Genomic DNA, 24,279 nt, shown 5'->3' with positions numbered 1-24,279 from the left:
AAGGAGATATCTCAGTGGCAGTACTGCTCAGAAAATGGCCAGCGTCCTGAGGAGAGGAGAAGACTGACTGCCAATGAGAGAGTGCGCCAAGAGGAGGAGTTGAGAATGGGAAGAAGCCTCCTCCCCCAGGCCAACCTCCATGGATGTCTGTTGTTACTGTAACGGCATCCCGTTATCCATGTCCCTGGTGGCCCAGTGAGGAAGCGAATGACCGGGCCCTCACGGGACCTTCCCCCCAGGTGACCCCAACACCAAGGAGGGTTATGCTGCTGTATTGCTGGCTTCCCAAAAGTGCCTGTATCCCCTTGGCTCCGGCCCTGGCCACAGTGCCCTGCCTGGTCTGGAGTCTGCGTGTGCAGAGCTACTGTCTGCGGCAACAGAGCTCTGCTCGCCAAGGCAGAGATCCGTAACGGATGGCAGACATGAACGCTGGGAAGCAGCAGCTTCGCAACAAGCCCCATAAGGAATAAAAAGTTAAATAATCAACTAAAATAATAATAAAAAAAAAAAACTCCAGCCACAGGAGCAGCTGAAAAACGTTCTATAAAACAAGAAAGCGCTAGTATATTTTATATATGTGTTTCAAATGTATGATATGCAGCTGGTAATAAAGTGGGTGCTTGGGTAATATGGTTTTATATGTTTTGTAAAGCGGCAATGTGGTTCATCTCAGTCTTTTCAAGGATATCCCAGGTGGACAGTTTCAAAGGTTAGTAGCTGCAGTAAGGAATTGAAGTTGTGGAATCTGAGTCTGACGTTTGGAAACAATCCTTGGGTCAGGGTAAGAAAGGGACAGTTCACTTGCGTCCTTGCATGGAACAACGGGCATCACTTACCAGAGCAAAAGCTCTATAAACATTCTTATTTCACGTAATTTATGAACTAGTATATTTATTGCCACTTTACATAACAAAACAAATTTAGCCAAGCACCCACTTTATTACCAGCTGCATATTATACATTTATATAAATGGACTGAAACACATATATACAAATATACTAGCGCTTTCTTGTTTTATATAATATTTTTTATTCATAGTTTGTTTAAAAATTAAGCTGCTTCAGCGAATGCATGATATGAACGGGTGCAAAGACATAGTACTGCAATTGTGGACTATACCATTTAGTGATGGGGTGTGGTGGCATGTACTGGGAATGTAAGCGGCTGTCTCAGTTTTTCTGGCACATTAGTGCATACGAATATCATAGCATAGATTATATACCATTACCAAATATTTAAGAACACAAATAGTGCCATGGACAGATTATGATGTGTGAAAATCCTCTCTGCTTTTTCTTCTACGCCCAGCAAAACCATCCTATTAAAGATCGGCACACTTATTTCAATCTGATTATCCAATCAGATCATATTGTTAAAAACAGACATGTTGGTGCCTATCTATCCAACACAATTACATTTACAAAAACAACTCTAATCCGATTAGATCACTGATTTTCATGTTACAAGGATTGAATTAAAGTAGTTAATCTCATTTTACATTCGCCTAGAAGCCATTCTAAATAGAGCATTCCAGCAGTTGTTCACAGCCAGTTAAAGTACAGTAGACCTAAGGCCACAAACATCTGTTCTTCTGAGATGGGCATATTAACATTAACACATACAATTAATAAAGACCAAATCAGGAAGCATACATTTAAAATACTACATCTAATTTGGTATCTAAATACAACCTTTTCTGGTTATCAGCCAATACTGTTGTGGCAGTACTATTAAACTTGCAATGAGAGCGCTATATTAAGGCGAGCAAAGTAACAAGACACTGAGAATGCAGGTCGATATTAGAAAAAAAAAAATACCTGTTTAATTGCTTGATGAAGTTTCTCCAGATTTATTTCTTTGGCTTCTTTGAGTAAAGTTTCCTCGTCCATTTTTAACATTGATACTCTGTACTGACACAGCTCCACCACTACCACATCCGGCTGTACCTCCTGTATGGTCTGGGGACAGCAAGTTTATATTATAAGACTAAAACATACCAACGGAACACAGCTAACTAATGATAAATAACCAACCGCTCATAGATCTGTTCAGTCATTTTTAATCAGTATTATATGAATTATATTCTATGAATGCAACATATCTCTAGCAATAGACAGCTCTGTCTCAGTCTCTGTAAAGCTAGTGACCAATATGTAAATGATACTAGGGAGATGTTGTAAGGGCCGATACCAACACAAAGACAGAACATTACAAAGGTGAGCTTGCTCTTTGCTAGCTGGTGTAACCATTACCTTCACCACATCTTGTTTGCTGCTGTCACTGAAGTGAGCAGTGCCCACAATGTACACTTTACTTCCCTCCTCTGTGCTAAGTTCTGTCACGGTGCCCGGAAGCGATGGGCATTTCTGTCTCCTCTTCATTTTCATCTCCCACAGGATGCGGAAAGCATCGGCATCTGCTAAATAAGACATAAACAAGGAAAATAATAAAACATATGAAGGAAGAATAGACTAATGCATAGGTTCACAAACTCGGTCCTCGGGACCCCACACAGTGCATGTTTTGCAGGTCTCTTCACAGAATCAAAAGTGAAATAACTATAACCACTTGTGGATCTTTTAAAAAGTGTCAGTGAGTAATGAGTACACCTGTGCACCTGCTGGGTGACCTGCAAAACGTGACCTGTGTGGGGTCCTGAGGACCGAGTTTGAGAACCACTGGACTAATGTATAATACATGTCTGTAAGGTACAGGAGGATGATAACATCACACATCTTGGATTATTAAAATAAATTATTACTGCAGTAAGCACATTGCCAATACTTAGCATTCTACATGGATCATAGTAGCCTGCAACAGCCTTATTTACGTAGCAGGAAGAGACCATTAATGAGCAATTAATTACTTAAGGCCCTGCCTCCACCATGAGGCCAGTGAAAAGCACTCACAAGGACTTTGCAATGCCCGGTAACAATGGGCAGGTATGGTTTTGTGGTACTATTACTATCATCATCCTTTATTTATATGGTGCCACAAGGGTTCCCGCAGTGCCTTACATAGTACATAAACAAATGAGCACACAAGAAAAACAGTTATTAACAGTATAAACAATGCAGGACATATACATGATTTATAAACATTGCTGCATAACGCCGAAATAATCAGCAGAGTGTCAGCAACCAAGTGTTAGGTGCTATTGTAAATTAAAGTATAAGTAAGGGAAGGAGAAGCACGTGAGAGCTTACATTCTAAAGGCCAAGGGCAGACAAACAGGGGTGACACAGATGGGCTGGATTGTGAAGAAGGAACATGGAGTAGTGGGTTAGGATGAGCGCTGGAAAACTTTGAGGATAAAAGTGGTCTTGAGCCCATTTGAAGATTGGGAGCCAGGAAGCAAAGTTATCAAGGATTCTGAGCTAAGCCCAGGGGGACGAAAAAAAGGCAGCTACTCGAAGAAGTTGAAAGAGGCGAATATCAGGAGCATTAAATGGAAAGAATGAAGTGGAGAGTTTAGAAGGTAAGAGTTGGTGGGAGTGGCCAGATGATAGAAGTACCCCAACACCCAACACCGTGGCAACCTCCAGGCCAGGGGGTGTGAAGCCCCCAAAGGAGATAGCTGCAGGAGAAGTGGTGTCAGATGGGTAAATCCAGGATTTGGTGATGGCTAGGAGCTTCAAGGAGTTGGAGATGAAGCGGTCATGGATGGGGACCAGTTGATTATAGACAGAACTGGCTTTCCAGAGGACACAGGAAAGAAGGACAGAGTTAGGAGGAGATTGTTAGGGTTGCTGTAGTGTGGGGTTGAGATTGATTTAGAGCAGGGGGATAAAGAGAATGTGGGTATGTGGTGGGCTTCTGAATGAGGAAGGGTGACAGCAGTTGGTGGGCAAGGTGGAGGTTTAGTGTGGTGTGGGTGAAGAAGAGGAGAGGTAACTTGGAGAAAAGGGAGGGTGCAGGGCTTAGTGATGGTATAGCAGAACTACGGTGGAATAGGAGTAAATAATAATGGAGTTATGGGAGATGCGTTGGAGAGTACTAGATAGGATGAAGTGTCTAACTCCTGTCTAACTCCTGTCTAACTCCTGTCTAACTCCTGTCTAACTCCTGTCTAACTCCTGTCTAACTCCTGTCTAACTCCTGTCTAACTCCTGTCTAACTCCTGTCTAACTCCTGTCTAACTCTTTAAATTATGCCGTGCATGTAATACTACTTAGAAAAAAAAAACACTTTGAAATAAAACCCTATGCAGCCTTGTAACAGGCCTGCAGCCTGTACCCTACTAAATATATAGTGAAGCATACATAACACAAAAAAAGTCAACAAGGACCGATACCCCCTCCAGTTTTGTATGGCTGCAGCTGCTTGCATGACCTCAGCCCCCACACCCCCACAGAATCCCCTCACACTCTGGTTATGGTGGCCCACGGTCATTTGTTTCAGGATCTGCCACTCTTTAGAATCAATAAGAAAGCACAAGAACTACCATAAAAGAACAATGGGTACACTTTTCTCCAGCTTATACTAGTAGATCATCATCGCTCTGCAGGACACACTACCACAAGAACAAGTTAAGGCATACTTACACCTTCTTCCCACAGGACCTATGACCAATAGAAATATCTGCATTGTTGCACCATGGAAAAATATCTGTACCCACTAAACAGGACCGGAATTCCTAAACCCTCCCTCTTGGCAGAACAGGTCACTGGCAACATAATAGCACGCCATCTGAAAACTATCACTGTACTCACAGATGTTGTGTGGTAAATTAGAAGAATCAACTGGCCCATCTTCTGTTGCATCTGATGTTGCCATTGGTGGCGTACCAACCTGGCAAAAACAAAATTTTATATGTAGCAGTTAGAAAGTTGGACAAACCCTATTATTTAGAGATTATGTATGAAAATACCACTGTCATGGTATTCCCTAGCGGGAGTCAAACCTTTTGCCATATCACGGTTGTGCACTACCTGCTAGGAGAGAGTAACCAGTTAAGGTGGATGTTTCATCTTCACACAGTAAAGTACATTTGTTAGCTGAATATTCATGAGCATGCAGCCTAACAATTCACTAGGAACATTAAGGGGCCTATGTATCAAAGCTTGATGAGAGATAAAATTGTGAGAGAAAGTATTAACAAATCAGCTCCTAACATTTTATAGGCTGTGTTTGAAAAATGACAGTTAAGTTAGGAGCTGATTGGTTAATACTTTTTCTCTCATCAAGCTTTGATACATAGGCCCCTAAATCTAGTGTTCTGGATATTTGTCAGGCAATACAGCAGCGATATCACTGGCTCTTGATACATTTATAGGTTGCATACTGTCTCCTATTGAAAAAAAAGGGATACCACCCCTATGTATAGGCAATAGTCCCACATTAGCTTATTCATGTCATTGACAAGACACCACTGACCAGGGTGTACTTCTAACAATAGTAAAAATGATGGGATATTGGGAATATTTCAAAGGTTATAACATGTTTCAAGATAACAGCCAACTTTTTACAGAAGATAACAAAATAAAAAATATATTGCAAAAGCATTTAACACATGATTTTATATGTCCGTTCTTCATTTGATCTCTCTGTGGGGGGAATTCAATTAGACGCAATAGTTTTTCGCACCCTCTGCGGGTTTTTATCGCTTATCGCAGCTATGCACGTCCACGTTTTTGTCGCAATACTATTACCAATGTCGTGTGAAGATTTTTCGTGTATTTTGCTGCGGTAGGTATAGGTGAACCAGCAGAAAACCGCCTGTACCCCTTTAAAAAGCCAAACTGATATAGGATAACAATATAAAAAAGTGTATCAGTAGCTATAATAGAAGTATTTGATGTTCTTAAAATGTGTCAAATGGCTGTTTTATGCATGTATCTAAAACAGTGAAAATATTATTAAGCACGTGATTTTTGGCTAAATAAATGTTCTACTTAAATTGGGGATGCATTAAAATGCCTATACAAGTATAGAATTGTGTAATTTAAAAACACTTAAAAAAAACCTCTTCAAAATACGCCCCTAAACCCCACCTGCAAACTTAAAAACACCTGTCCCACTCATAGCACCCACTATATACCTATCTCCCACATCAGTTAATCCATTTTCATGCACTCCATCCCAAAGATGATGTAATTATTGCCCAAATTAAGCTAATTACAAAATATTTTTTGCCCATTTAGTCATTTAAGAGGGTGTCCCAGTGATTCTGAACAAGTCCCAACATTTGTAGCCACAAATAGGGGTTCTACACAACTTTTCACCTACTAAGGAGGTGGTGAAAACTTTTTTCGGCAAATGGCATGGAGAATTCACACCCGCAAAAAGTCATGGCTAAAAGCATAGAGCGGAAAGTACAAATTCACGGAAAAGCAGCTAATTGAATACTCCACTATATACTCATCTACACACATACACATTTTCTCTTTTAGATTCTCCTGATTAGATTAGAGGGGATGCATTCACAGCAGACATTCACACTTTGAATTTAGAATCTATGGGCTCAATGCAGTGGCGGGCTGGGCCGGGGGGCAGGGTGCCATGTGCCCTCCCGGGCCGCAGCGTCATACGGGCAGCGGGCAGTCTGTGTCACTGTGAGCCGGCAGCTGTGTGTTTGCTGTAATCAGCAGCCGCTGAGAGTCTGTCAGACTCTCATCGGCTGCTGCTGCTCCCACTGCGGGAGCCATCTTCCGGCTCCCGCAGTGGGTAATGGGAGAGACGTCATGAGTAATGACGTCTCTCCCATGCAAAGCGGCCGGAGGAGCTGTAAGCGGCGGGACCAGGAGCAGGAGTTTCAGGTAAGTGATTTTTTTTTTTTTTGTTTAATTAAGTCTCTCTCTACTGGGGGGGGGGGTGGAAGACTACTGGGGGCACTACCAGGGGGGGGGGGTTACTATGGGGGCACTACCAGGGGGGTGGATTACTACTGGGGGGCACGGACTACTACTAATGGGGGCACTACAAGGGGGGGACTACTACTAATGGGGGCACTACAAGGGGGGACTATTACTACTGGGGGCACGACAAGGGGGGACTATTACTACTGGGGGCACTACAAGGGGGGACTATTACTACTGGGGGCACTACAAGGGGGGGCTACTACTAGGGGCACTACAAAGGGGGGAGGGACTACTACTAATGGGGGCACTACAAGGGGGGGACTACTACTAGCAGGGCCGGATTAAGGTCTGTGGGGGCCCCTGGGCAACAAACTTGACCGGGGGCCCTATCAGTGATCCAAATATATATATATATATATATATATATATATATATATATATATATATACACACACACCACATACACAGTGGGTGTAATATATATATATATATATATATATATATATATATATATATTTCATTTAATATTGTGCCTGCCCAACCCCGCAACCAGTAGCACCACCACACATATAAAAAAAAAACTATTTTAGTCACCTTCCAGGCTCCACACCAGGGCAATCACACAGCGGCAGACCCAGGGCAGCAGCTGCAGGTCCTGTATTTTCACATCCGCGGTCTTCAGATGCAGCTGGCGTGGGGCTGCGCAGTGCGACCTTTGACGTCACGCCTGCAGTGCCGCACAGCCTCACCGCGCAGCCTGCCCGCTTTCCGAAGCAGCGCTGCGCTCTGATCCAAAGTGGTCAGTGTTCGCTGCCCGCCTGCAGTCACCGGTGACTGCCGAGGAGGACCTGGGCGGAGACAGCTAAATGCTGTACTCCACCGGTCTTAGGATTGGAAGGGCAGTAGTGGCAGGGGACAGGCTGTGGGGGCCCCCTGGACGACCGCCCCCTGTCGCCCTGCCTTTAATCCGGCCCTGACTACTAGGGGCACTACAAGGGGAGGGAACTACTACTAGGGGCACTACATAGGGGGAGGGGACTACCACTGGGGGCACTGCATCGAGGGACCACTGCTGGGGGCTCTATATAAAGGGCAATACTGGGGGTACTGCATAGAGGGGAGACTACAACTGGGGCCACTATTTAAGGGGCATTGCATAAGGGTTACCACTATTGGGGGCACTGCATGGGGGGTGGACTGCTACTGGGGGCACTATATAAGGGGCTTACTACTGGGGGCACAAGGGGCACTGCACAGGGGGGACCACTACTGGGGGCACTATATAAGGGGCTTACTACTGGGGGCACAAGGGGCACTGCATAGGGGGGGGATCACTACTGGGGGCCTGCATAAGGGTGTTCTCTCCAGTGGCACACGGGGGCACTGCATATGGGCACTACGACAGGGGGCTGCCCCTAGTCTTTATTTTTACCTTACATTAATCCCATATGGACCCGCCTCCTCCCTGAAACATTTGAGGGGGGGGGGGCGCCGTAGCACGCACGTTCTTAGGGGCACCCTGGCTACACGCTACTCCTCTGCCGCCTGCATGCATTTGCCCCCCAGGGTAAAAGTTGCCAGCCAGCCCCTGGCTCAATGTAATTCAGTGCAATGCTGAACTGTCCAACAGTTGCCAGTTAAGTTGGAGAATGCCGGTATTCGCGACTTATCCTGGGTGTTTAGTCGCGAGAACCGGCATTCTCTGACCAACGTTCCGGCCGCATGGAAATGGAAGCAGGAAAAGCAGGAGAATAGCCGAGCAGCCGGGCCTTTTGTCGTATTTCTCCTTGCACCCTCTGGGGGGTGCGAGAAGAAATCCTATAGTCGGACCAAACAGCGCGGTGAATGGAATAGCTACAGGAGCTCTCTCCCGGGCTATTCAGCATTGCACTGAATTGAAGCGAGCCCAATAAGCAGCAACATAAGACACAACATGGTAAATTAGATGCCCATGATCCAGCTTACCTCCTCCGGTTGGTCCTCTTCCTGCATTACAATAACAGATTTCTGTTCCACTAGAGAAAACCTACAAATAACAAAATACAGCACTTACTAGTATGCAATATTCACAAATACTCTATAACAGAACAGCAATCAGCGGCAAAGTGTGCATAGGGAGATGTGGCCTACCCTTAGTTGCACATGACAGGAAGAATAAACACGTTTGAGGAGGAATGGGGAGGAGGTTGATGAAAAGCAACTAGGACACATGATGTTCAAAATATTGGGCATATATGTGCCAGAATGTGTGTAAAACAAACATACAAACAATGCTGCAGGCACACCCTGCTATTACGTGGGAGTCGCTATCATTTTTTTCCCTAAATCTTATGAATTTCTTTTTCGTTACAAAATAATAGTCCCTAAAGCTGGGATCACACTGACAGATATATCTGTCCAATCTGTCTGGCGGAAAGGAAAATCTGGTCTGTCTTCCAGTGTTTTGGAGCAATTTCTAATGGTATTTGCTCCCATACAGTACCAGATTTTCCTTCCCACCAGACAGATTGGACGGATATGTCTGTCAGTATGTACCCAGCTTTACACACCTTACGACTAAGTCTTTGTATGCAACAGGCAAATCTACATATAAACGTGTATGTGTGCGTGTATGTGTGTGTGTATATATATATATATATATATACACATCTCATAATTGCAACAATAGTTATTGCTGTAAAGATACATATTCTAATTCACTAATTCACTGCCTGATTCAGAGATTTACACGAATGCAATCACAAAGGCAATCTCTCACGGGTCACAATTTGCGAAAATATGCTGATGCCTTCCAAAGCTTACTAGAGCATACGGACGCCCACTGCTGCCTTCTCATATCCTTCCAGCGAAATGCATCAGTGTATATAATTGGGAACATGGATGCAGATCAGACAGCCATGCAGATTCTGAGGGAAGTCTGACCTGTCTCAAACACTGTGTCTCGAGACACGCCTGCATTTACCTAGCCATCTCCCTGTTACCTCAGCCAATCGCTTACTACCTGTCACTCACTTTGCGAGTGAGTCCTCTGTACAAGCGTAATCACAAACCAATTGCTGTGTGTGCACAGTACGGCTTTATCGCATTGATCTGCATAAATATCAGCATTGTGTAAATCTCGGAATCAGGCCCTATGTCTCTATTACACATATATGATGTACAAAATATTTAAGTTAGTGTTAACAGAATACATTAAATTCTGGTGCAAGGAAGATATAATCCTAGTATCTGTCTAAACTAAGTGCCGCCCTTCATTTCATAAGTTTATATCTCACCATCTGTAACACGAAGGTAATTATACTCCTGTTCCTATTAAGTTCTACTATAGAGTCATATAAGTGAGGGGTCTATTTGCACAACTTATATCCTACAGACCACTGATGGCTTTAATAAAAGTGCAAAGGGCATTTGCCAAGGGCCAGCAATAAAAGTCTGCATAGTAAAATAGCTTCTCGCTCATCCCCCTGGTGTCCTACAAATTACAAGAGAACACTTATATTAAATAATAATGCTTGCCTAAGGTGACCCTAATATTTTCTGGCAGATAATAAATAATTAGTCTTACTCCTAACCCTTACATAGCTAAAGTACAGAATCAGACACCAAATCTAAAACCTATATCAAGGTGTAAAACAAATTCAGGTCCTAACATTAACTCCTATTTTCTAATAAAAACCTCAGGTTACTCAGCATGGCCGGGCTGTTCATGCTTCCAAGGCCAGTAAATCTACCTCGAAAGACAAAGAGACCATCGTGAGACAGGTTAGTTTTACCCTACTGATGAGGTGTTGTCACCATAGTAATCTTGTGATCAGCTGATACAATAATCGATGAGGAACTTTCAAGATTCGCAGAGCCGATTTTTGGTGAAAATGATCATCGAATTGTTGTAAAATATCAGCAATGTATGGGCACATATTGGAGAATTGTTAAGTCGGGGAAATAGTCTTTTGTGATTGCTGGTGTATGGGCTCCATAACACAATCCAAAATGACCCAACTTTCCTCTTGCTGCTTAAGACAACCCTTTGCTTATAAATTGATAGTTTTGTTTCCATTGCATAATGGAAACAAAATTCCACTTCAGACAGAAATACAGGGGAACTTCCAGTATGCAAAAAGTACATACAGCATGAACAATAACAGCAGCAATGATTGGGATAAAATACAAAATTACACAATTCTAGAAAAGGGCTTATTCTACAAAATAATATTTTTCAACTGTTATAGATCACAAGTAGGCTATGTAAATAAACAAATTAAGATGTGATAATAGACCTGAATTGGGACCCATAACCTTTACAGCCTTTTTCACAACTACACTATTTATTCCTCCTGCAATGTTGATGCCAATCATAAAACGTTTCCATCATGAAAAATACACCATGCCATTTGACAGCCAATTTAAATATTTGTCATTACTTACATGATAAACTAGAAAACAATATTACTACTATTGCCTTGCTGCCCACCCATTCGATGTGAGCCCAGTGACAAGGTGAACAGTGATGCAGAGGGTAACGGGAAGTAGTTATCTTGTCGACAGCATTACAATGACAAAAGATTGCAGACACAGTTGTAATGTAATTTAAACATTTTAACCGTGTCGGCATTGTAACTATAAACATGTTACTTTATGATCATATTTAAAGTTTGAATGCTGACACTTAAAATTATTTAGCTCACATTACAACTGTCAGCAATTTCCTATCAACATAATGCTGTAGTCATATTGACTGTTGACAGCATTACTTCCGACATGCCATATGGATCCTGATGTTAGATGGTCTGGGAAACCTCCCAATAGCACATTTTTACAACAAAAGACCAGCAAGGAAGCAGACAGCAGCAGTAGTTAAGTAGAGCTTACTTGCAATGGATGTATGGCTGCAAGTAATTTTCTTACATTTTTCCTTTTGTTCAAAACGTAAGCCGCATGTAACAGAAACCATGTATATGCATAGACAATTTGACAACTTATGCTCTTTAGAGGTCACAGTAAACCTGTGTACAATCTGTGCTACAGTACAACCCAATGACTTACAGCTCCAACTTCATTCCTTGATGGTGTTATTCTGGGATCGATATGAAATACCAACAGGAGAAGCCCGACAGGAGGAGATCCCGACGCCAGCTGGTAAGTACCCTAACCCTCCCTATGTGGTGCCTAACCCTAAAACCCCCGGGGTAATGCCTAACCCTAAGCCCCCGGGGGTGCCTAAACCTAACCCCCCGCCCCACACCCTAAACCTAATCCTCCCGGTTGGGAGGGAGGCGGTGCCTGACCCTAACCTACCCCCAGGGGTGCCTAACCCTAACCTCCCCCCAAAACCTAACCCGCTACACTCCCTAAACCTGACCCTCTCCCTAAGCCCCCCCAGCCCCCTAAGCCCCCCCAGCCCCCGCTTAAGGATGCCCCAGACTTCACCTGTTCGGGCTGGCGTCCTTCAGCGTTCCGGCTTCGGGATTAAGATAGGAGTCGGTGGTTCGTCGCTTACCTTAAGTCCCCCGTCTGGCATCTCGTCAGGATATTGTTAGGATCTGCGGTTAGCAGATCATCTTGGTTGCAGTTTCCAGTCTTAGTTGCTACTGGGACACTGCATTAAATCCTGTCTTGTCTGTATTTAGCCTAGCCTGCCATTCCTGTCTGTCTGTGTGCAGTATCAGCTGCACACTAGTCAATTGTCTTCTCTGTGTGCACAGGCCAGGTGCACACTAGTCTCTCATTAGGGAGGCTTGCAGGGTATGCTCTGATTGGATCCTGTATCTGTTAAATTGCAGCCAGGCCTTCATTCCTTGCTGGTGATAGAGTTTTCACATGTTTGCCGCTTGTGTCATCTTGACGGCACAGAATGCACTCGCAGTCCTGAGTGCGCAATCCAGCGCCCAGTGGCTTGTGCCAACTGGGGGCACTGGTCGCATCTCAGCGGCCTAAGGGCCTGATTCAGACCCACTCGCGAGCGGCTGTCCGCTCGCAAGTGGGTCGATGTTATGCACTGAGCATGCGCACGACGGAGGGAGCTCCGTCGTGCGCATGCGCCAGACGCGATGAGCGAAGGAAAGTCCTTCGCTCGTTGTGTCCGATCAAAGGGGGCGTGCTGTCAATGTTGATTGACAGCACGCCCCCTTTGGTGGGCGTGCCGGGGGCGTGCCTCCCTGACGGGGGCGTTCCCACGGGAACGCCTCCCGTCAGAAGCCGGCCCACTGACATCACTAGTGATGTCAGTGGGAGTGATTTTGGCTCTGATAGAGCCAAAATCACTCCGGAGCTTGCGGTTGAAAACCTCAACCGCAGGCTCCGGCTCGCAGTTTCGATGGTCGCGATGGTCTCGACCATCGCGGCCATCAAACTGCACGCTCGTATAGGCTGTGGGTGGTGACCCACAGCTATACGAGCGTCCAGGAGGACGCTCCATGAAAATGGAGCCCGGCCCTCATTCAGAGCGTGCGCTCTGCTCAGAGCGTACGGCTCTGAATGAGGGCCTAAGTGCGCAATCCAGTGCACCAGCACCTGTGTCAACCCGGCGACATAGGATGCTTAGGTGCGGCCCAAGTGCGCAATCTAGCTCACCAACACCAGCTTCTACCAGCCCTCAAGGCTGCCACACAGCCCAAAGGCTGCATCTTGCTCACGGCCCATTGGCCGCTACTAGCCAAGAATTACAAGCCCACAAGGCTGCTACACGGCCCAAAGGCTGAAACTTATTCTACGGCCCACAGGCCACTACCTACCAAGAATAATCAGCCCCCAAGGCTACTACACGGCCGCAGCAAGCTAAGTTATCCAGCCCTAAAGGCTGTTGATGGACTGAGTTAATGAGGTACCTCTATCCTTAACAGATATAGACCGGCGGACTATAAACTGCATCCCGTTATTCTAAAGGTAGGTACACACCATGCAGATCACTCAGCAGATCAGATAAATGCTTAGAGCCATTTCTAGCTCAGTGTGTAAGTTATTCAATGGATTGGGAGGTCAGGCATCTTAAATATTAATCTGCTCATAAGAAGCGACCTTCTGATACAACCATTTGCAGGAGCAGATCAAGCCATTTATTGGCAAACGCACCTGCATGCACACACATATAATTATCGGTTTAATCAATCAATATCACATGAACAGCCCGTTAATTGTATGGTGTGTACCTAGCTTTACAGTGTATGAATGGACAGATAAAGGTGAGTATTTCAACATAGAGGTCATTATTAGAGTTAGCTATACACATAAATATGCTGTACAATTTCTGCGTCAGCTGTATCATTGATGGTAGATGTGCAGTTACTACACATGAACAAGCACTGGCCACTCCTTGAATGTGCATTGTTTTTTTTTTTATGGTCCAAGCTGAAACAATGATCTCTATGTTTGCAGCCATACAAGTTCCAATCATCACCATATACTTACAGGATGTTTACAGCAGAGATAAATGATATTCATGTTTACAACATTCAGTTTGCATTGACCACCCAAGAAACACATCCTGATGTCTCCAGCGGACAAACACAGTTCAAACCCAACTCAATGTAAGAAAACTAATATATGCATCCTGACGAGGACACAAGACCGCTGCAAGCCTGCCTTCACCGGCCAGGTACTACTTTTGCCTGAGCCGTTACCTCGTGCAGCAACCAACACTACATCAGCAGCTGCTGACAAGATATCAGGTGTGAGCGGTGCAGCTCCAGCATCGACAAGGACAGACACCGCTGTCCTATTACGGTACCAGCCAGGTGCGTGAAGTGTCTACCACCGCTACCACTACACAGCAGTGGATATACGGTGTGGGGTCATTATTCGATCAAGTGTGCCTATTACACGGAGCGGAATATCTATACCATTCACTCTGACGCACTACACATCGCAGCAAACCACTGGCACATTTGTGCAACTACTAGGCATCCAGTATAGAGAAGTTGCTGCCGCTAACATCACCATTCTATATAATTCACTGTATGACTAAGTGCTATTGTGGATTTCAAGCAATATACAACAATTAAACACAGCACTTCTAGCAAAGAACTTTTTGTACAGCAATCACTTATAGCGGTTACTCAGATGACTTTCCTGGATTTCCAACACAGCTGTTACATTGAGTGGTGAGCAATTAATAACAACGGTATCCAGTTAAAGATACACTTATTCTAGTGATTCAGAGCTGTCACATCCATTGCATTACTTTGCTCATTTTATTATACTATTTATAGAGAATAATTATGTATACGATTATGCTTTATTTATTGTTGTGTATATTAAATGTTGTTTGATTCAGAGAAGTTTGCAAGTGGATCAATCAGGTCAATTGATTCTTTATTAGCAGCAGCGCAACCTATTCTTCCATAACCAGAACAAGTCCAAGCTTTTAGGCATTCTTACCTAGTAGTTTGTAGGTTCTCCCTGTGTGTATGGGTTTTCCCACACATTCCTACAACATATTGGGAGGTTAACTGGCTCCTGACAGAAAATTAACAGTAGTGTGTATGCATGTAGGGAATATAAACTGTAAACTCCACTGGGGCAGGAACTGATGCCAATAACTGAAATATTCTCTTTAAAATGCTGCAGAATGTGTGTTATATAAATAAAGATTACTAAATAAATAATATATAGACTAGGGGCGAGATGCATCAAGCCTTGAAGAGAAATAAAATGGAGAAGTTGCCCAAAGCAACCAACTTTTAATGCTGGGTACACATTTAGACAACAGGTTGGTCAGCAGACCGATTCACCGTCAGAGCTGCTGATTGGTAAGCTATTCGAGGTGTCTGGACTGACATCAGAACTGGGCAGGCATTTGAATTTTCCTGTCCAGTTTAGATGCCAGTGTAGTGATCCCTGCAGTACTATATGGACAGTCGGTGGGTCGCCCGTACACACAGCCAGATGCACCGATATATATCTTTCATCGGCTATGCTGCAGGGCCGCTCTGATATGTCTGAACAATGTACAGGGGGGAGTGCGGTCCTAGCACTGATAATGGATATTAGGTCTACCACATCATGAAAATACCAGGAAGTATATAAACAGATGGGGGGCTCCCAGAAGACTAACAGATACAGGCAAAGAAACATACATAGGCGTGACAAATGCTTCTAAAGCAGGGCACACAAGACATCAGTAAGTTTACAGGTAAACCACATAGGACCATATGTTGCAAATAGAGCATGTAGTCAATATATAACAGGTTTGAGAACTGACCCTGAGAGACTGATTATTTGCTCATGTTGAGATATATATATGTATATATATATATATCTATTTCAATTTGTGAGTAGACGTCTTATTTTAATCTTAGTGTCTTTTAACTTTATCTTCTAATTTCCTCCACAATATATTCGCTGTCTTTCACATATATCATATTGCTCTGGCATTTAGTGATTCTTTTTGATTTTACAAATAGGGTTACCAGCCCAGGGTTATACTGAGATTACTGTCAATGTTTGGATGAAATGATGATAAGAAACTAGGACTTTGGGTCTGATTCAGCAGCGATCGCTAATGCAATCGCAGCTGCGATTTCGCACCGAACGCAGAGGCGAAACTATGCTAATGCCTGCCCAAGTACAGCCGGCATAAAGACGCCTACTGCTGCTTTCTTGTATCCATCTAACCTCGCTCTTCTGCGTAAACATCTGTAACATCGACGCACATCAGCCAGTCATGCAGTATTTTACACCAGGTCTGACCAGCAGCAGACACTGCAAGTAACCTCACATGCAGTGGGCTCTCAAGCTGTGTATGCAATCGCAGTGGCTAATTTATGCACAGCCAATCAATGTCGTTCAAACGGACAGGCACACCTGCGTTTTTCTGACCACTCCTCCATCACCACCCCCAGACGCGCACGGCCTGTCACTCAATCTGTGATGGACTCCTCTGTGCGTGCTTGCAGTGTGAACGTAACACACATGTAGCATGCGCAGTGGACAATAATCGCTAGATATGCTACGTAGTTGCATTTGCGATCGTTGCTGAATCAGGTCCTTCATCCTTTCTTCTCTATGTTTATTTGTTATGAGTGTTCCGTAGGTCAAAACAATTAATAGAATTTAATGTCCTAGACGGTGTAATATGCTGTGATGTCTTGTGTGCCCCACTATAGAAGCAGTTGTCACACTTATGCGTTTCTGTGTAGGTCTGTGAATGATGTCGTTAACAGACATCGGGTATACACATTCTCCGTTGCACTCGCGATACATCGCCAAGGGTGTACCCAGCTTAACTGTCAGTTGAGTGGTTCATTTGGAGCAGACCATTTACATGTGAAGCAGCCCCCTAACCGCGGTCACAGTGGTGGGACACAGCTCGCATTGAAGTATCACACTGATCCCCTGGCAGTGGCTACAGTAGCGGGAAATTCATACGGATTCCCGGGCCACAGCAACAGCAGCAGGACATGGCGTATAGTTAACACCATACAGACCAGGTGAGCATACGAACCTGACATAACAGCACCCCATTCACGACCAACTGCAACAGGTCCCAAGGGTGATACACAGGCCGGGTCCCCCCCGCACTGACACTGGCGCATTGGGGTAACATTGCAATATCGGAATTTGGCTGACTCTGGTTTATGTGGAACTATATAAGGAGCCACAATTATAATTGAGACTTTAGGATAGTTACAAATAGATATTGGAGTCCTAGTTCAAATTACTAGGAAGCACTGCGAGTGGATACTTTTCATGCTTATTGCAGTGAAACAATAATGTTTTATGCACATACTTTGTGACTTGGAAGCACTCCAGAGGTTGGATCATACAGGAAAAGTCGATTCAAATCTTAAAGCCACTTAATACTAGATTTCTTAAGGTGCCCATCCACTCTACTAGACGATTAAGTTGAGCGACTGAACAATAACAATATTGTTCAATCGTTCATAAATAGTTTGCAAAAATGTCTAAAACGACCAGCGATGCGCGCTCCCGCTTGTCGTTTAGACATCCATCATCGGGAAAACATTCTGAACAACCTGACGATAACGTCAGCTTCAGCATGTCAGGAGATGATTGATGTGCCTACACTGAATGACTGAACGTTCAGTGTAGGCACATCACAGACTGACAAACGACTGCACGATTACAATGTCGTAATCGTGCAGTTGTTTTGAGGTCTGCTAGTGGATGGGCAGCATTAGCCTTATGGTCTTTTAAGATATGGGATTTTTAGAAGTTTTTCCTCTGTATGCAGAATATGTTTTATATGTAATTTTGAAATTCATATATTGATTGTATTATTGAAGCAATGCCATTATAATAAATATATTGTTATATATTCTCTACATACTTTGTGTCTCTCGTGGGTCTGATACAGGCATATTGGCGCTACCATCAATCACTATGATTGGTTCATTTGGGCAACTTCTCCACTTTATCTCTCTTCAAGGATTGATACATATTCCCATTGAACACATTACTACATAGATATACCACCTTCAGACTTCTTTAATGTATTGCTCACTACATCCCCTGTGCAACTTCTGATAAACACACTCCATCTTTTTGGCTTCAGTCCATGTTTTCCCACTAAAGCCTTTATATGAGGGCCTCAGAAACATAGAACTATGCATGGTAAACTATTGTGTTCACAGATCAGGTCTGATTTATACAGAATGGCAATTGAAACTAACAACTATGGCTAAAAAAGGCCTCGGTGCACAACAAAGAATCTAAAAGATAAGAAGGGTGTTTAGCCGTAAACGTTATAGGAGGTGCCCAAAATGGTGGTGGAGCAGGATAAGGGGAGGGGTGTGGCGCGGTAGCGGGCGGGCAGGTATACCCATCCTTCCTTTCACACCTGGGATTGCAGGGTGGCCAGTCAGCAGCGACCGCGGAGGGTTAAAAGCACAGGGTAGGGGGAGGCTCAGTAATCGCGGAGGAGCAGCACAGGAAGCGGGAAATAAGCAGTGCGCAAGGCAGAGTGAATGGGGGGAGCCAGCAGAGGTTGGTTAGATTCATCCTCGGTGAATGGCCGTACGCCCGGCTCCAGCTTTGGACGGTTGGGCCTGTGGGCTGAGTGCCAGGCGAGCGTGATATGTGCTAGGGGGCTGGGTGCCTACTGGGTAGGCGGGGCACGCACCCAAAAAATTACTTGGAGAAAACAGGGGAGGAGTTAGCCTTGCCCACTGCTTCCTTTCGGTGCGTTGCAATATGTTAATAAGGTAAAAAATAAAGCTGTGTCCGGAATTGTACCCAAAAACTTTGCCTCTGTGTCAACTTCTTGGGCGGCAGGTAAGCTGGGAAATAGCGGGTAGCAGGCAGGTCACACACTGCCCCTGATACAACCCAAACCGTTAAGATGCCCACACTAGCCAGTTTTCCTTTTACCAGCTGCTCACTACTACTGTTATCTGGCTGTTTATCAACAACACAACAACAAGGAAACAGTATTATATAGCTACTATAAATCAATATAATCTTGTATATACAGTGCTCACAACACATTGGTGCACTATACCTCGTACACGTTTGTTACATACATACCCAGCCAAATGTTTGCTATGAAAATGTATAACATGCTAACAACTATGCTACAAAAAAAGAGAAATACACTACCAGCAAAGCATTATACTAAAGTATAACTCGGTTATGTATCCTAGGAATGTAGAACTACATAACAGAAGGCAGCTACAACTTTCCAGCCATAAAATCACATGGAGGTGTTAGGATACACACCACCTGTGGCCCAGAACTACACGGTGTAACCATAGGTGTACTCATCCATATGGAGCAGTGTGTGCACTGCAGACATGACTCTGACACACACGAAATTGGGGGTCATATAGAACTTACTGTGGCCAAAAGCCCGGAGTGAGAGAAGTTGCCGATCCTTAGCCCAGACTCTTCTCTCACTACGTGTGATCCCGCAGCAGGCACTCAGCTGGAGCTAGAGCACGGTACAACATGCTGTACTAGTCATCTCTCCGGAGGGGAGCGGAGCCAGGAGCGACGGCCGCACAGCCCGGCGGGACATGTAGTTCCTGCACGACTATCCCATGCGTCCTTCCGCTGCACTCCAGCAAGAGAGGACTACAACTCCCGGCATGCCTAGGGCGCAGGCTCAGCTGCGGGGTCATCTCCTGTTAGAGACGGTGCTGTCAGCAGAACTTACAGCAAATGGGGATTCGAATTGTACAGATGGAGTAAATAGGTTGGGAAACGGCGGCTACGTCACAGCCTGAGCCTGCTGCTGTTGCCCGACCCGCGTCACGTGTGTGTGATCATGACATGATGGTGTTTGCGGAATAGCGTCGGTGTGACAGGCTGCTATAACACATACAGATTTACTAACAGCCCTGTGCGCCGTGCATGGGGGAGCTCACACAGCCATGTGATAGGGAACCAACCGCTGCAGCTGGGCTGTTACTATCTCAGCTGTTCACATACACACAGACTCTGCTAGAGCATTCTTCTCAGTTCTCATGGGATGGGAGCATCGCAGCGGCCGGAAGCGCGGTGGGCGCATGGTTCTATGTTCCAGTTAACAGCGTTTATTTGTTTAGCGATTTTACATGTCTCAAAATAAACAAGAATACAGACATCAGACGCAATACAATGCAGTCACAGCGTACTACAGAGCACATACAATGAATTATGTGAAGGAGGCAGAGAAGGCACATAGCAAGTACTTCTGGCAGACTAAACAGCAACCTATGACAGCTGAGCTGGTACCCACCAAGGTTAGCAGAGACGATAAAATGAATAGCAAAATCATACAGGGATATGGTACTTGCCTTGGAGAGAGAGAGATAAAGTACCAACCAATCTACTCCTAACTGTAATTTTTCAAACAGCCTTTATAATGACAGGAGCTGACTGGTTGGTACTTTTATCTCCAAGATTTGATATATCTACTCTTCGATCCTGCCACTCCATATACTAACAACAGCCCTCACACATTCCCAAAGTACTTTAACCAATAGCACCTAGGTAACCAAGTGATAGCCTAAAGGCGCCATCAAAGTCCACGCAATACAAACCTGAGCTTAGTGATGCCATTCTTTCTAATATAGACTTGATATTGTAGAAGGGACTGATTTGCCTGACTGAAGGACATGAATATTTCATATAGGTACCTCAAAACAGGTATTGGCTACACCCTACCTTTGCCAAATAATACAAGGCATACAGCAACACATAGTTAAGGACCATCCAATTCCTTCCTACAAGTAAAAACAATGACTACCCAGGCAGGGACGTAGCTAGAAATGTGTGGGCCCCAATGCTACTAAGAGACACTCGTACCACAACGCTCTACAGGAGATTTTTATAATATTGACAACTGGACAAACTAACCTATACATGCCCAGAAAAACAGGCAAGTCTCATGAGTAGAACAGACAGTCCTGGTGGCCTGATGACGAGATCTGTGCTGAAATGCATAATCTTGGCCTCGTCCCTGCTTTGCAATGGTGGTAATTGCGGCATTGTGTATTAGGGGTAGGGCGACAATTACGTGACTGTGCTGCCAATCCCCCCGCACCGCCAGCTTGTTTGCACCAAGTCTACCTGCACCTCACACCTGGATGACTCCAACGGCATCCAGGTGCACACAGACTGGTTGCCTTATAACTAATTTCCACTTTAAATTTAGCGGCAAACTCACATAAAACACCAGTTTCTTAAACTTGGAACCTATTACATAATCCCTTAAAACTGGGTACACACTTGCCAGTGTGTGTACCAAGCGATGCGACGCCTGACCACACAATATATTGGGCGGGCGGTACACACTGCACAATGCAATAACCGCCTGCCGCATCTGTTGGGCATTGGTTATATCCACTATGCCGGCATTGGCATCTGGGTTCTATCTGCCCTATGTGCAGGCCAGTAGAACGATTCTCATTCTGCTATTGTCAATTGGGGGCGAGAATAGCAAAAATCCTGCACCTGCAAGGTTTTTGCTGTAGGTGTGGGATTTTTACTATTCAATCAGGTGCAAGGTTTTTTAGATTTTGAGTGCCGGGAGGTTTTTTTCCTCGCATCTCCAGAGCAAGTCTGATTTTTCCTAAAATCATTAATTTAGGAAAATATCTGCAGGACCCCGGCGGCACCCCCCCTGAGGACTAATAAAGCAATAGGAAGTTTCCAATTAGCTTAATTACTCCTTAATTACTCACCTTCTGCAGCGATGTCTTCTAACTCCAGCGTCGGGACCCGGTCCCCTGCAGCAGCGGTGAGTATGTCTGTGTGTATGAGTGAGTGTGTGTTTGTGAGTGACCCCCCCGTATGTGTGTCCCCTCCCTGTAACAGAACTACATCTCTCAGCAGCCCTTGCCCCTCCCACCAGTCCCTGGGACTCCCAGCTGCCCCCTCCACAGTGACAAGATGGAGGGGAGGCCACTGGGGACACCTGGGCAGGTAAGTGTAATTTTTTTTGTTACGCTGTGCAGGGTTTTCAAAACTGAAAACCCCGCTACCACTTTTTTTAAATTGGATACCACGGGTATCAGGAGCATGCATACCCGCGGTAATCCAAAATTGGGCACAAGGTTTTTACATTGCTAAGCCTCACGCCCAATTGGCTATGTCCCATAGGGTATGCAATCGGGAAACCGTCTGCCTTAATACCGACAGCCGGCTTCCCAACTGTCATATCCCGGCGAGGGTGAAATGCCGGGCGTCTAGATGTAGACGCCTGACATTTTCCCGACGCCGGGAGACAGGCGCCCGGCATCCCGATCGAAGGGATGCCGGGCGCCGCGAGCGGAGAGCCGCGGGGGGGAGGGATAGTTTAGGGCACCCGGGGGGGACTTAGGGTTAGGCACCCCCCCAGGAGGGTTAGGCTAGGTCGAGGGAGGGTTAGGCATCCCCGGGGGGGACTTAGGGTTAAGCACCCCTCCGGGGGGACTTAGGTTTAGGCAGTGGGGAAGGGGGGGTTAGGCACTTAGAGGGTATTTCATACCAATTCCATCCCATAGTGGGTACACACTGGCCAATGTGGACAATATGTAGGCCAAATCCGCAGGATCAGAGGATAACATGGGGAGGTAGAAGGGAAAGGCACTCATGGCGGGGGAGACAGAGGCACTCCTGGGAATGTCCTGTGCGCCATTATTACTGATGATTCATGAAAGCAGGTAAAGATTGGGTATTAAGGAGAGTTGGGGACGGGACACGTGAAGGATGAGCTGTGGTACAGATGGTCTCTAATGCATACTGAAGCTTTGCATGAGAGGTGGGCTGGGGGAGTTGTTGCTGATAAGTCTGATGGGGCCCTACAGTGCTTATAAACCCTTAGAATCAGTTTACAGGAGGTATCATCTGTGGTCCTGACAACATACTGTACACCACTCACATGCACACACCAAATGTTGTGCCCAGCAGCATTCCATGTAGTCCCGCCCCCATAGTGACATGGTGGAAGTCACCAGGAGTTGGAGGGCACAGCTGTGATCAGCAAGTTCACGTATGTCCAGCGCTGCATTGTTCAGTCAGTGCTCTGGTCATTTTTCTGTAATGCCCCTTGAGATGAACTGGGGAAGGTGGGCCACGGAAGCGGTATGCAGGGTCGTAAGGAGGACAGTGCGGCCGGTGCCATCGCACAGGATGGGACCTGCCATGCTCACCTGCCGCTGCAGCCCAGCCTCCTCCAGCTCCTGCACTGTGTTGAGAGACATCAAGATGTCTCCCATAGTGCTGTGCAAGGAGCCGTGGAACCTGTCCAGCTTCTCTGAGCGTCCTCAAACATCAATAGGTACCCGAGCATGGCAAATACTGTGGCTCAACTTTAGGATGGTATGCGTTCAGGGGGCGGAGTGGAGGCAGCACAGGTGTCAGGCTGCGGCCTGGGATCAGCCGTTACTCATCCCAGGGCTGGCTTCTCCTGACCTCTCGAGCGGTCAGGTGCAGCGACGAGTGACGCGCTGAGGATTATGCCTAGGGACCACGTAGGCATCCAAGAGGTGCTCCGTGTCTTTGTTGCTGCGGTTGCCGTCATGGACGCAGCCATAACAGTCTTCATCACCTGATTACCCTTTACCCAATTGTAGCGTGGTGGTTGTCAGCTGACGCTATCCTCCCAACGAACTGCTACCTTAGGGTATATAACTTGGCTCCGTACAGCAGGAAGTTGCCTGTACAACGTTGTTACTACTAGTGTTTGCTTGCTGTTACTTCGTTCCAGGTTCCCTTGCCGTTTACTCACGAGTCATCTCTAGTTACTGTCATGTGCCAGCAGTGCGACTGGATACCTTGCCCGTATGCTCTGTACATCCTCCGCGTATAACCACAGTGTCATTCTCCTGTGCCAGTGGTGTGACTGGATACCTTGCCCGTGTGCTATGTGCATCCTCCAAGTACAACCACAGTGTCACTCTCCTGTGCCAGCGGTGTGTCTGATACCTTGTCTACGTACTCAGTACAAAATCCAAATACAAAATCCTCGCTAGTGCCTCTTTCAGAGGTACATTCTCCTGGCCTCATCGGTGTTATCTCCCTCCATTTCCCACCTGTATCGGATACCTGACCAAAGAGCCG

The 24,279-nt window shown here is 45.5% G+C and overlaps 1 protein-coding gene across 2 annotated transcripts in view; it reads right to left on the bottom strand.

The window, feature by feature from the left end:
• Positions 1-19,767, bottom strand: part of TRABD (TraB domain containing) — a 32,190-nt gene extending 12,423 nt beyond the window's left edge. Inside the window, exons 1-5 of one of the 2 annotated variants that reach the window (XM_088457620.1) lie at positions 19,591-19,767; positions 8,767-8,827; positions 4,714-4,792; positions 2,254-2,417; positions 1,819-1,959 (exon numbers count right to left, since the gene is read on the bottom strand). In XM_088457620.1, the coding sequence (XP_088313746.1) occupies positions 1,819-1,959; positions 2,254-2,417; positions 4,714-4,792; positions 8,767-8,793 (411 nt within the window). In that variant the 5' untranslated portion in view covers positions 8,794-8,827; positions 19,591-19,767. Of the gene's footprint in view, positions 1-1,818; positions 1,960-2,253; positions 2,421-4,713; positions 4,793-8,766; positions 8,828-19,590 lie in introns of both variants that reach the window. The other variant, XM_088457619.1, reaches the window with a different exon arrangement.
• Positions 19,768-24,279: the final 4,512 nt, after the last annotated feature.

Source organism: Taudactylus pleione, unplaced genomic scaffold (assembly GCF_031769625.1).
Source record: "Taudactylus pleione unplaced genomic scaffold, aTauple2 ptg000041l, whole genome shotgun sequence".
NCBI classification, from domain to species: domain Eukaryota; kingdom Metazoa; phylum Chordata; class Amphibia; order Anura; family Myobatrachidae; genus Taudactylus; species Taudactylus pleione.
Note: the sequence above shows the minus strand (reverse complement) of the source record. Positions and strands in the feature narration are given on the sequence as shown.